This window comes from Ictidomys tridecemlineatus, chromosome 3, assembly GCF_052094955.1.
Source record: "Ictidomys tridecemlineatus isolate mIctTri1 chromosome 3, mIctTri1.hap1, whole genome shotgun sequence".
NCBI classification, from domain to species: domain Eukaryota; kingdom Metazoa; phylum Chordata; class Mammalia; order Rodentia; family Sciuridae; genus Ictidomys; species Ictidomys tridecemlineatus.
In genome coordinates, this window is record NC_135479.1 from 48,841,586 (window position 1) to 48,855,910 (window position 14,325).

At 39.1% G+C, this 14,325-nt stretch overlaps 1 protein-coding gene across 7 annotated transcripts in view; it reads left to right on the plus strand.

Moving 5' to 3' along the window:
• Positions 1–14,092, plus strand: part of Kiaa0753 (KIAA0753 ortholog) — a 74,950-nt gene extending 60,858 nt beyond the window's left edge. For 4 of the 7 annotated variants that reach the window (XM_040269515.2, XM_021734584.3, XM_005337331.5 and 1 more), the window contains 3 exons: positions 3,536–3,668; positions 4,402–4,626; positions 12,566–14,092. In XM_040269515.2, the coding sequence (XP_040125449.1) occupies positions 3,536–3,668; positions 4,402–4,626; positions 12,566–12,683 (476 nt within the window). In that variant the 3' untranslated portion in view covers positions 12,684–14,092. Of the gene's footprint in view, positions 1–3,535; positions 3,669–4,401; positions 4,627–4,929; positions 5,064–8,070; positions 11,535–12,565 lie in introns of those variants that run through there. The other 3 variants (XR_013436283.1, XR_013436284.1, XM_078042705.1) reach the window with 3 other exon arrangements.
• The last annotated feature ends 233 nt before the right edge of the window (positions 14,093–14,325 follow it).

The following is a 14,325-nucleotide window of genomic DNA, read 5'->3' on the forward strand; positions in this document are numbered from 1 at the left end:
TGCTATGAATACATGGGTAGTCTTTGTATGGACCATGAGTTTTTATTTTTCTTGGATAAATAACCTAAGAGTAGACTTACCAACTCATATGATAGGTGTATTTAATTTTTTAAAAAACAGCCAGACTTTTGCCAAAGAGGCCGTACCATTTTACACTCTGTTAACCTTTTCATTTACACTGAGCTCCAGTTGTTCTATGTCCTTGCCAGCATTTGGTATTTGTCAGTTTTTTAAATTGTAACCATTCTTGTAGGGGAATAGTGGTTTCTCATTGTGACTCTAATTTCATTTTCCCAATGAATAAATAAATACAGAACCTTTTCAAGGGATTATTGACCATTGGTATAGCATCCTTTGTGAAGTATCCAATTTTTTAAATTGTCTTTTTATTTTTGATTGTAGAAATTCTTGTGTTCTGGATACAAGCTCTTGTCAAATATGTTTTGTTTGTTTTTTAGTTTTTGTTTTTTAGTGTTTTGCTTTGTTTTTAGTGGTGCTGAGGATTGAACCCAGGGCCTTGTACGTGCTGAGCAGCTACTCTACCACTGAGCTGCATCCTCAGCTCTGTTTTTGTTTTTTAATTTAATAGCTTTAAAGAGGTATAATTCACATAAATGTACCCTTTTTAAAGTATACAATTCATTAGTTTTAATATGTTCACAAAGTTGTACAAACCATCACTACTTTCTGAATTCCAGAACATTTTCATCACCTCCCAAAATCCCTGTATCTGTTAGTCCTCCCTCCCCGTTCTCCCTCCCTCTGTCCTGGCAGTCAGCTAGATATTTTGCAAATATTTTTCCCTGTAAGTGGTTTACCTGAGTATTTTCTCAAAGGCATTACATTTTTAATTTTGATAAAGTCTAACTTACTAATTTTTTTTCTTCTGTGATTTTTGCTTTCTGTGGTCTGAGGAACCTTTTTCTATCTCTGAGGTTAGAAGATGTTCTCTTGTTTTCTTCTAGAAGCTTTTGGGTTTTATCTTTTATATTAAGGTCTGTGATCTTTGTTGGATAAAATTTGCCTGTAGTTTGAGGGTAGAAATCAAGGCTCATTTATTTTTTATCCCAGTGGATTGCTACTTGTTCCAGTACCATTTGTCACAAAGACGTTTGCTTTTCTCTTCTACTTTTTGGAATTCATATATACACATTTTGGCCTCAATTGCTAGGTTGCTATCACAATTTTGGCTGGGAAATGTTAATCAAATTCTCTTTGACTCACACTTGTCAGTTACTGCCTTACTCAGTGAAAGGAGGAGAGGAGAATAAAATGTGGTTAAGTATTACCTTTAAAGAAATCTAAGTACTATTTGTCTACGCTTACTAAGAGACATAAAGGAAATTGGGTGTAAAAAAGGTTTACAACAGCATATGTCATACATAATTATTTTAAAATATGTGTTTGGGGTATTGTCTTAAGAAAAAATAATTTCCATGTCATTTTTTAAGTACTGGTTTTTGTTGAAGTTAGTCTCTTTTTCTAACAGTCCTCCAGCCTCCGTTTGTATCATCGCATACAATTCAGTGACCCTTCAAGACCCGGCTCATGTGACCTTACTTATAAAGTGATTTTCCTCATACAGGTTGAGCATCCCTAAGCCAAAAATCTGAAGTCCAAAATGCTGTCAAAGTTTTAAAGTTTTGAATTTTCAGATTAGGGAAAGCTTAACTGGTAAAGACTATACAGATATTCCAAAATCTCAAACGCTTCTCATCCCAAGCATTTAGGACAATGGACATTCAACCTCTATCTCTGTATTAGAACTGTGCTCCCTTCCTCCATTTATTGCTGATGAATTCACATAGCACATTCTAGCATGTTCTATCATGTGTTAGAACTGTTTGGTAAGGTGTCTTGTCTCACCCAACTATGCTACCAATTTTTTGAGGCTGGAGCGTTTCTCAGGGTTTATCATGTTTCCCTTTTTGCCTTCTACTGTGCTAGCACAGCAAGACCTTTATAATTATTATCTAGTCAATCAGTGGTCATTTTAGCTTCTTTTCAGGAAACAGAGTAAAGAGAAACGAAGGGCAATTTGTTTTACTTACGGTTGGCCCTTGGCCACTAAATTAAGTTGCATCATGTTGAAGACAGTCTTGGGAGGACTTCTCTTCAAGGATGATTTGAATTATCACTATCTAGGACTCTGCATAAAATCTAGGTATGCATTGAAAAGGACCTCTTTAGAATAGTAAGAAATTAGTTTTTGCATACTTGTAATTCCAGAATTATGAAATTGTAAGAAGAATCCTGTTTTCAGTTTATTTTGTTCTGCTTATTTGATGAAATGTATCACAGAACCAAATTTAAAGTGCTCTTTGGATTGTGCGATATCTATACTTCTTATCCTCTCTGTGACCATTGGAAAATTGATTTAATAATCTAAATAATATTTTTCAAAAGCTGACTTGTTTAGTCTTTCTGTTTTGACAGTAAGAAACCATAAGGATAAAAATGAGAGTCAGAGAAAGTTACTTCGGGCTGGGGATGTGGTTCAAGCAGTAGCGCGCTCGCCTGGCATGCGTGCAACCTGGGGTTTGATCCTCAGCACCACATACAAACAAAGATGTTGTGTCTGCCAAATACTAAGAAATAAATATTAGAGTTCTTTCTCTCTCTCTCTCTCTTTCTTAAAAAAAAAAAAAAAAAAAAGAAAGAAAGAAAGTTACTTAACATACAGATGCTCCCTACCTAAGAAAAGGACAGATTTTCTTCCTATACTTGCAACACATTTAAAATTAGAAATAATCTTAAACGCAAAAGAGCTGTCAAGCCTGCAAGTTGTGGTTAATAAATTAATGTTTTGACTATCATCATGTAGATTTTTCTCCAGCATTGCCCAGAAACAAATTAGCTAATTAAGTGTTCGAGTGTGAGTGGTTTTTTTTTTTTTTTCCTTCCCTTCTTCCTCTTTAGTAATCAAAGCATTTAAAGGTTAAAAAACAACTGCTTCAGACTCCTTGAATGACTTACTGGGTCCTAATGGAACCTGCATAGCCTGGGGCCCCCACATACCTTGTCAAGAAGTCTTCCTCAGGGGCTGGGGATGTGGCTCAAGTGGTAGCGCACTCGCCTGGCATGCTTGTGGCCCGGGTTCGATCCTCAGCACCACATACAAAGATGTTGTATCCGCCGAAAAACTAAAAAATAAATGTTAAAAAAAAATAAGTAAATAAATTTATATGTTGTTTAGAAAATGCCCTTCATTTCCATGAGGAGGTCCCCTCTCCCAGGCAAACTGCTGTTCTGAGCATTTAAAAAAAAAAAAAGAAGAAGTCTTCCTCAGAGCTGGCAGAGATTTCTGAAGGAGCTTAATATTTCTTAAGACTGATTTTTTCATCTGTTTCTCTGTAACTTTTAAAATTTACCTTTGCATGTAAAATGAGCATTCTTTTCCTTTGCATGCTCTCTGTGCCCTTTATGCTTAAGAGAGGTGATGTGACATCCTCACACGTTATTGGCACTAGGATGGCTCTAATATGGACATCAACTTTTCCTTACATGCCGTCATTTTATGCTTCTCCTTTTCTAGATCAGAAAATCCCAACAGTAAGTGAAAGTCCTCTGTCTCCTCCTCTGTCTCCCCATCCAATCAGGATCACAAAGACAGCAGCTCGCAAGGATCCAGCTGTGAACATCGTGTTAGAAAAGCCCTGCAATGGCAAGTAAGTGCCAGGACGCTGTTAGTCTCCATGGTGGTCGGCTGCCTTTGACGTCCTTAAAGTCCAAGTTTCTTCAGTTCCCACTTGACAAAGAAGGTTTTTTTGGTGGGGCAGGGGTTGGGGGAAGTGGGGAGGATGGTAAGCAGGGATTGAACCACTGAGCCACATCCCCAGCCCAAATTTGTGTTTTATTTAGAGACAGGGTCTTGCTGATTTGCTTAGCACCCCGCTGTTGCTGAGGCTGGGTTTGAACTCACAGTCATCCTGTCTCAGCCTCTGGAGCTGCTGGGATTATAGGCGTGTGCCACCACGCCCAGCAACAAAGAAGTTCTTTTGAGCAAGATCTTGCAAACTCTTAAGATGACTAAGTAAAACAGCATGGTTATAGAAAGGCCATTGAGCATGTTGTATCTTGAGCCCTTCAGCACACCGTACCATGCATCTGGTTTTTCATGTTGAGAGCATTTCTTTGGTGTATATGGGTTGTGCTGATACTTATTGCAGGATTTGCTCACAGAATTGCTTTGTGTAAGGAACACTAACTAATGCCTGCGGTGTCGAGGGTTAGTACACTGAGAGGAGAACAGTGTCTGATGATAGAATATTGAGCTTTGTTTAGTGTGAGAAAGAGAAATGAAGGTGAGCCTTTGGTTATGAAACCACTAGGATAAATTAACAGTTCACCCTTGCTTGCCAATGAAGTTTGAATGCCTTCATCCTCTTTATTTCTTCTTAGTTCCTTGGATGAAAGTGTGGGAACAGAGGAGAGATCAGAGAAAAGAGAGGCTTCCCTTCCCTCTCCTGCAGAAGATTCCCAACAGAGAGAAGGCCAGACTCCCCTCTTTGTCCCACCTGGTATGCGGCATAGCATTGGCGACTACTGTAGCCGTTTTGAACAGTACCTCCGAATCATAGCTCATGAGGCCGTAGGCTCCTTCAACCCATGGCTGATAGCTGAAAGGTCAGTAAAATGTATGTGCCTGTGTTTAGGAACCAAGTGCCAAATTTTAGACTCATTGAAAAGCTGGAGAGAGGGCCAGCCAAGGTCTCATACTGTGCTTTTGGGCCCTAGGATTCCAGTTGTTGCTAGTGGACAGGCTTTCCCTGCTGACTGCCTTTTTTCAGATGCAGGAGACTAAAACCGCACAGGCTTTACTACTGCTCTGCTGCTACCTCTTCTGATGCAAGTATCCTATCCAGCTCAGGCTGCCATAAAATGCCGCAGTCTGGGGGACTTAAAACAACAGGAATTTATTTCTCATAGTTCTAGAGGCTTGGAAACCTAAGATCAAGGTGTCTGGTGAGCATCCTCTTCCTGGCTTGCAGATGGTGGCCTGCTTGCTGTGTCCTCTTATGGCAGAGAAAGGAGCTGTGGTCTTTCTTCCACCTCTTATAAAGGTACTAACCCAGGCTGGGGATGTGGCTCAAGTGGTAGCACGCTCGCCTGGCATGCGTGCGGCCCGGGTTCGATCCTTAGCACCACATACAAACAAAGATGTTGTGTCCGCCGAAAACTAGAAAATAAATATTAAAAAAAAAAAAAAAAAGGTACTAACCCCATCCTGAGGGCTCCACCTTCATGATCTTATCTAAACTTAATTACCTTCCAAAGGTCCTACCATCACATGGGAAATTAGGGCATTGACACATGAATTTAGGTGAGGACACAAACATTCAGCCCCTAACAACAGATATAGTATTCAGGAGTACAGTAGAGGCTGATTTCCTGTTGCAACTAGTGAGGGTGGTGTCCCATCCGAGAACACAAAATATTGCTAGGCAGGAAATATCATAATTATGAAATCTGCATAGTCGGGACCTGCTTGCCTTTGCAAGCAGCAAGTTCTGACTCCACATTGTTATTAACCCTTCTCCTCCTCCACGTCATCTCACCTGGGAAAAGTAGTTTTATGACTCATAAAACAAGACCCTGCAGCTACTAAAGTTAGAAGGTTGGATAGCCTTCTTTTGTTTATGTATACCACACTTAAAAGATATGCGTAAATTCATTCTTTTGAAAAAGGACCAAAATTTAAATTTCTCATGGGTATCGCTTTATTACAGACATGCAAGGTTATTTTTTGTCATTGAGAATAAATATTATATTATGACTATATTTTTTTCTTAAACAGGTTTTAAACATGTTTCAGGAATTAATAAACATCTCTTTTTTATTTGCCTGTGCTTTTATATGTTCAGCATCTTTCTGTACACGCTACCAACAATCTCTTGATATAATTTTCCTGATGAACAGAAATAGCAGTTGACCCCTGCTTCCCAGCCTCAGCCCTCCTTTTTCTGCTTGGACTCCCTTTCCTCCTGCTCTAATCTAGCCCAGCTGTTCTGCAGCTCTGCTCTGTGGCTCTTGTCCTGGAACTTCATCAGCAGCCTGAGTGTTGAATTAGCCCCCTCCTGATGTCCTCGTGCCCTTGTATTTCTCGTTCTTGTTTTACTCTCTCGTTTTGATGGAGCTTATCCTGCTTTGTGTATTGGAGGCAATTTCTTGAGACTTACAAGTTTGAAAATATATACCTTCATATTTGATTGATACTTTTGCTTATTTATTTATTTATTTAAGTTGTAGTTGGACACAATACCTTTATTTTATTTATTTATTTTTATGTTGTGCTGAGAATTGAACCCAGAGCCTCGCAAGTGGTAGGCGAGTGCTCTACTACTGAGCCACAACCCAGCCCCTACTGGTTCCTTTTTTCCAAAGAATATACCTTCATTTTTTTGTGGGGGTGGAGAAGGGATTGTCAGTTCACTGCAAGAGTAGGAGTGGAAATCTATCAGCTTAACTGCTGATAGATCTGCATATTTTCTTAGAGAACAAAAACAAATTTTCTTGTTCTAGAAAATTTGGTTTTGTTCTCTAAATTTTCAACCCTTTTTCTTGTTTTTCTATCCCCTACCACATTATATCTTCCTGATTCCAGGTACTCTTACTTCCTGAGCCTTTCTGATGTTTGGTGGGATAGTCAGCTTACTTTTGCCTGGTGTCTCCCTCAAAGGCTTTGGTTTCAGTTTCCTCCATATTTTCTCTGTACTGCTAAATCAGTCATGATTTTTCATGTGTTTTTTGCCTTCTGAAAATTTTGGACATTTCTCATATACTTTGTGTGTCTCTCTTGTTTTTTTTTTCCTTGTGTGTCTATGTATTTGTTTGTATATTTCTTTTTATTTTAGTGGGATTTAGGCAGAATCAGGGATAATCACTCACATTCAAGCCTTAACTTAAGATTTAACACTGCTCTTTAGTATATGGTAGCCTTTGAAGCTTATAAAACCCTTTGTTCTGGGAGACTCTTCAGATGCACATCTGTTGTGACATGTGCTCTGAGGATTTTCTGTGGGGAGAGAAGTTAACTCAACTTGCTTCCATGTGTTCACTTATAGTTCTGTAGCATACATACTCATTTTTCCATAACCTGTCAGGATCCCTTAGGCTAACCACCATATTGGGAAATCCAGAAGCAAGCCTAGGAAGATAGACTATTCCTTGTTTGTTTTTATGCCCTAGTAAAATAATATATTTTGTTCATAGTTGTTTTTGTAGGTGTAGGCAAAATTCTCCCAGTCTATAAGGATAATAGGCTAAAATATAAAGGACGGAACTAATTAAAAAATCTGACTGGATTTTTACAGATGCTTTCCTCTGGCATCCTTTGGTACCAAGTGACAGTGTATCTGAACATTCTAGTTCTGTTGTTTTATTATTAGTATTATTTTTAATTTATCCTGTTTTAACTTCTGAATATTCCAAAGATGAGAGTTTTGTATTGATCAAATCTTGAAAAAAGCATCCAAAGGCAGTTGACTTCATCTGGTAGTAGTCTCTAGGGTAAGAAATTATTCTAGCAAAGAATTTCTTTTCTGTATGTCTATTCTTCCTTATTCCTGAAGAAAGACAGTGTTCCAGTGCTCAGAGGGAGAAGATGATATAAACTGGATGCAAGTAAATAAGTAAAAGGGAAAGATGAAGGTATTTGTGGGTTTTTTTTGTTGTTGTTGTTGTTTTGGTTTGGTTTGGTTTTTGGTACTAGGGATTGAGCCCAGGGACACTCAACCACTGAGCCACATCCCCAGCCCTTCTTTATTTTTTTATTTTGAGAGAGAGTCTCACTAAGTTCCTGATGCTGGCTTTGAATCTCGATCCTCTTGCCTTAGCCTCCCAAGTCACTGGGATTACAGGCATATGCCATTGCATCCAAGTGTGATAGTGATTTTTTTTTTTTTAAAGAGAGAGAAAGAAGAGAGAGAGAGAGAGAGAGAGAGAGAGAGAGGAGAGAATTTATTTATTTATTTATTTAGTTTTTGGCGGACACAACATCTTTGTTTGTATGTGGTGCTGAGGATCGAACCCGGGCCGCACACATGCCAGGCGAGCGCGCTACTGCTTGAGCCACATCCCCAGCCCCATGATAGTGATTTTGATAAAAGCAAATTCTTAAAGATTTACGGGCTTTAAAAAAAATGAGATTTCTAGTTGAAAAGGACAAATTGAATATATGTATTTATCTCTACTTCCTTTGTCTCTCTCACTGTTTGTCACTAAAACAACAAAGAAAAAAGTCTAAAATTATAAATGATAGCAAGCAAGGATATCAAAAAGAATTTGGAAGTCTTAAAGCAGTTAAGATAAATGACAAATGATTTAGCAAACCAGGAAAAGAAAAATACCTAGTAGGTGAAGAACCGAGTTTATCTGTTCAGAAGAACCTCGGTAAGACTTAGAAACTAGAAGCACCAGATGTGCTTGTGAAGGCATGGTTGTAGGTGAGCCAGAAAATAGGAGGTTTGGTTCAAATTCTTATTCTTGAAAATGAACAGACAGCTGAGATGAGCAGACATTTGATGAAAGCAACACTGAAAAGTGAGATAACTGATATAGAGAACTCTAAGGAGGTGGAGACAATGCAATGAACTGAATAAAATATTAAAAACAAACTGGAATTAATATTCTCAGAGAACTAAATGAAGCTGTTATATCATGAAATAAGAACAGGCTACTATTAAAAAATGAACTTTCCAAGAATGAAAAATTTCTTAGAAACATAGCCAGGTGTGGTGACACACAACTGTAATCCCAATGACTTTGGAAACTGAAGCATGAGGATCACAAGTTTAAGGCCAGCCTCAGCAATTTAGCAAGACCCTGTCTCAGAAAATTAAAAAAAAAAAAACCAACATTGAGGTCATAGCTCAGGGCTAAAGTACCCGAGTTCAATCCCCAGTCTCCCCACCAAAATGTGACTAGTGCAAAAAAAAAGAAAAGAGAAAGACAGAAAAACATGATAGTCTAAACAAATCCACTAGAATTCAAAGGAAAAAAAAAATAAGGCAGTCAAATAAAAAATCAAGGAGCTAGATAACAAAAAAAAAAAAAAAAATTAGAGGATTGTCCTGTGAGACAACCAATATCTGAATAATAGGAGTTCCAAAATGTGAGAAAGGAGAAATGGGAAATTACTAAAGAAATACTATAAGAAAATTTCCCAGAAGACTATAGTCTTTAAATTCAAAGGGTTCATCAGTTGTTCACTGTGAGGGAAAAATGGAATGAATAAATGGATGGAAGGAAGGAATAAAAATCCACCATGGCACATCACTATGAAAAGGAAGCATCCCAGCTTAAGAAGATGACAAAAGATAACTGAGAGTTAAAACTGGACCCCTTCAAATAATCGGAAAAGAGAATGACATTGTTTTCCATAGCAACACTGGAAGTTGGAAGATATTTGAACACAGTTCCAAAGTGTAACCTAGAGTTCTGCGCTCAGCTAAATTATCAATTAAGGGTAGAATAAAAACATTGTTAAACATTCAAAATGTCCAGAAATTTAGTTTCCCTGCATTACTGCATACTAGAGGATGAATGACACCAAAACAAAATGTACATTAAGAAAAAAAGAAGGTTGAGGTTTAGGAAGCTTAGATTCCACCATGGAACTTCCAGAAAAATGACAAAAGCCATTTCTAGGAGAATTTTTCAGCAAGCATAGAAAGTTACTGGTCCACATTGGAGTAGAGGGCAGAGGACCCCAGGAGTGAGGGAAGGCAGGGTGAAAAAGGTTAAAAAAAAAAAACCCAAAAAACAGATCATTACCTGCTATGTTGGAAGTATTGAGAGTACCTTTGTATTTCTTTCATAATTTGGTGGTGAATTGGTGGTAGGAATATAAAAGCAAAGCAAATGTAAAAACAAGGAGACCACCTCTGCTTCCAGCAGTGACACACTTGGTAATTTAGACCTCTTCCTCCACTGAGGATAACTGTTATTAGAACAGCTGTATTAAACATAAAACATACACACTTAAAGGCACCAAGAAGTTAACTAGGCAATGAAGAATAACTGGGACAAAATCATGGAGAACAGAAGAGACCCGGAGAGGATAGCCAATCATGTGACACTGGATAGTTAATTCTGGAGGGAGAAAAGTAGTACTTTTGATAGCCAGAATCCAGGGTGTTGATAGCCAGAATCCAGGGGTTGCCACAGTAAGGCAATTGCCCTGGTAAACTTTCTTCATTTTTGATTGGGACCCAAAAATGTTACACTTTGCAACATTTTTGGGTGGCCAGATATAAATTGGCCTGCTGAGGGACTTTACTTAGCAACAAAATATCTCATTTCCTGAGTTTGGGGTGGAGTGACTCTAGATTATTATTGCCCCCCAGTCTCTAGGCATAAGCAAACAAATTTTCCTTGGAGGAAAATGACATCATTTTAGGACACAACTTTTTTCTACAATTTTCATATGCAATGTCTGGCATATGGTGAAAAATAACAAGTTAATAAAGAGATAAGACAATAACAAGAACAGGCCCACAGCAGGTCCATATATTAGAGCTATTTCATGGACATTAAAATAACTGTGCCGAGTATGTTCACAGAAATAAAAGGTACAACTTAGAATTTTGGCAGAGAATTGGGAAATAAAGAAAATATACATCCTAGAATGAAAGATTTAATTTCTGAAATGAATTCATTGGATGGACTCAGTAGCAAATTAGACACAACAGAAGAGAAAATTAGAGGCTTAGAACATAGAAAGGAAGAAAATATGCAGAATAATGCATGGAGATTCACATGCACAAAAGATGAAAATTAAAAACGAGGGTTAGGAGATAGGCATGGTTCTGGTTGTAATCCTAGCAACTTGGCTTATGCAGGAAGATCAAAAGTTTGAGACCAGCCTCAGCAATTTAGTGAGACCCTGTCCCCCCGCAAAAAAAAGAAAGAAAGAAAGAAAAGAAAAGTGTTGGGGATGTGGTTCAGTGGTTAAATGCCCCTGGGTTCAATCTCTAATACCGAAAAAAGAAAAATAGAGTGTGTGTGTGTGTGTGTGTGTGTGTGTATATAGCTGAGAGGGCCTAGGAGTAGAGGCACAGTAGCAGTGAGCACACCTGGTACCTTGGTTTCTCAATACTGCACTCCAAGGCTCCTGATTTCAGGACCAGGGTTGGGTCTGGGAAATGTAAGATAATCCTAAAGTATCATGTTGTGTCAGACAGGAAGTGCTCAAAGAATGATGGGGGAACATGTCAAGAGGACAGTCAGCCAACTCTAAGGGGCTCTGACTGTCCAAATCTGGGAAATTTGTTTTGTTTTGTTTTCATTATCTTGGAGCTCAAACCCAGGGCAGTGTGCATGCTGGGCAAGTATTCTGCCACCAGCTACCTTCTCAGACTTGAGACATTTCTAAGTATCAAATTAGGTAATAGTAATAGATTCTAAAAATGAATCTATAGTGAATACCCACAAGTAGGAGTCTATAAGGCCAAACTGATGAATGAATGAATACACAAATAAGGGAGAAGGGAAAGCTTTTCATTATAGTGAAATGCCAAGTATGGAATGGAAAAGGAATGATAGAATTAAGAAATCATTGTTTGGAAACCCTGTAGTACTTGATTTAGGCAAGTTTGATGAGAAAGGGGTATTATTTACATGATCTCAGCGTGTCTCTCAACAATACACTTTGTAAATATTAATTTATGGGGTGGCCAGTTTTAAGGGGAGAAACCAGGTGTTCAGAATCACCATTCATAGTAATGGGACCAGTAGATGCTGTGGAGTACTGAGGGGACACAGTCTCCCCCTGTGGCATCTGTTCCAGAAATGTATAGTCTGATGCTGATCATAAATAAACAGCAGACAAGCCTGTAAACATTCTGCAAAAACAGGCCTTTATTCCTTTAAAAATATGAAGAGACGGAGGAACTGTTTCAGACTAAAGAGACTCGACAAGTAAATGCAGCCCCTGATCCTGGACTGAATGCTGGATTAGAAAACACTGAATAAAGGGCATTGTTTGGACATTTGGCAAATTTTGAATAAGGTCTGTAGGTAAGATTAGGTGATGGTTTTGTATGGATGTTAATTTTACGGATTCTATCACTGCACCGTGGTTGTCTAAGAGCATGTCCTTGTCTCTAGGACACACCGAGTACTTCGGGATATCAAGTCTTCAGTTTACCTCTTGAAACAGTTCAGAATAAAAAGGATATGCAGAGGGAGGGGGGGCACAATTTGGAATCTCCTGCCCCCTCCCTATTAGAGAAGACACACAGCCTCTTTTCTGTCAGGTGGTTAGTCCCAGGTGGATCTAAACTGGGTTGCACTAGTTATTTTCCAGTCGCCTCTGGTTTCAGCCCTCTGGAAGTGGAGGTCCATTCTGTCATAGGCCTCTAGCAGGACTTTGGGATCTGCACACCATCATCTTAATATCTAGGAGAGAGATGCCTTTCATCTTGTTTTTCTTCTTCAAAACTACCTCTTAGCCTTTTGAATTTCTATTTAAATTTTAGAATTGACTTGTTAAGTTCCCCAGCTGAGCACCAGAATGGCTCTAGGTCTGGCCGTCATACCTTTAGCTCTGTTGTTTGTCTTCCAGCTTTTCAGAAGAGCTGGTAGATGAAGCTCTGGGGGCCGTGGCTGCAGAACTTCAGGATGTGTGTGAAGACTATGCAGAGGCCGTGTTCACCTCGGAATTCCTAGAGGCTGCTCCATAAAGGTTCCCAAGGCGAGGCCCCCCTGTGCCACACTGGAGAAGAAAGGGCACCACGCTGTGTTTTAGGCTACAAGAAACCTTTATCCTCAGCTGTACATCCAGGCACAGAAGGTGCTGCCCACGGCAGGGAAGGAGATGCCAGTGAGCTCAGCCTCACTTCACGTTCTCTCATTGTCATAGCAGTGGTTCTAGAAGTTTATGATGGAATGTGTTAAATGTATCAGTGCTCAGGAAACATGAATTATGACAATATAATATTTTCAGAATGTATAATTTTCCTGTGGAGGTATTATGTTCATTCGTCTGGCTCAGTTTGGTGATCACAATGTTTTGAAAGGTAATGGATAAATAAATATGATTCAGGCAGGGATTCAAGCTACTGTTGAACCCCCAGGTGGCATCAGCATTGAGGCCGAGTCCCAGCACCTGGCTCATGTTTTTCATTTTTGACTGTGCCCTGACAGGACACCTGTCCTTCCTGGGTCACAGACTGATGTGGAGCACAGAGTTAGGTTATGCTGCCAAACCTCTGCGCTGGTGCAGCTAAAAATAGGAATCCGCCAGTGAATAGTGATAAACACACCTCTCTTTAAGGTTCAATCCCTAGGTAATTTTTTACATTTTCAGTTCCTCAAAGTCTTTTTATTGCTCTGTCTTGACACATTCTGGTATAAAAAGCTTTCTCTGAATTCAGAGGAAGTTTGAGGATATCAGGAAAGGACTGGGTCTTCTCCCGGGATTGGTAAAGGTGTGGAGCCCACTACCTCTGAGAAGATCGGAACTCTCTCTGTGTCCACATTGCAGAGGAGCCCTGTGTGGGAGGAGGGGACAGAGCTGGACAGCGTGAAGACTCTGGGTCTCCCCAGAGGAAGGAAGACGTGTAAGAAACCTAGCAGCTTGGTCCTCCAGTGTCTTAGGTCCTGGTACCAAGGGAAAAGCCTCTGTTTTTTTAGAAACTGAATTCAGAAAAAGGAAAGGAGGTGCATTAAAAATAAGGCCACTGCCTAGAAAAAGTTTCCCTCAATTATTTGCCCGAGGCCTGGTGAAAGAAATGTGAAGAACAAGTGGGGTGAGCCACACCCCAGGGAATAATGTGACTCCTGTTATCACACGCTCAGTGCTGTCATCCAGGACTGTTTCTGAAGTGCAAGTCTTTCAGGTGATGATTTAAGCTGCTCAATCACACTTATTTGTGCAAAATTGATTTTCATTTAATGTTAACATTTTCCTCAATTTTATGTAACTTCAGAATGTAAAGAGCTTCAAGGGAATTACAGGTCTGTAATCTGGAGAGTTAAATGTATGTACTTGAATGGATGGGAGGACCTGTTATTGGTAGTACGAAGTAATTTGTGTGACAATTTTTACTGTGCTGATTTTTTAAAAAAATAAACTCAGTATTTTAAAGTATGTGCATGTCTATTTGAAATAATTTACATCTTCTTTTTTTCCCCCACAGGCAAAACACGATGTGATTTACAGAAACCATTGAGAATACTTTTGTGTCTGCTATGAGAATAGTGGACTATCTGCCACCCCTTCCTCTCCCACAGAAAAAAATGAATTATAATAAACGCTAACCTTTGTTGAGCACATATAGAACATCGCTCTCAGTGCTTATTATTATTCCCATTTTACAGATG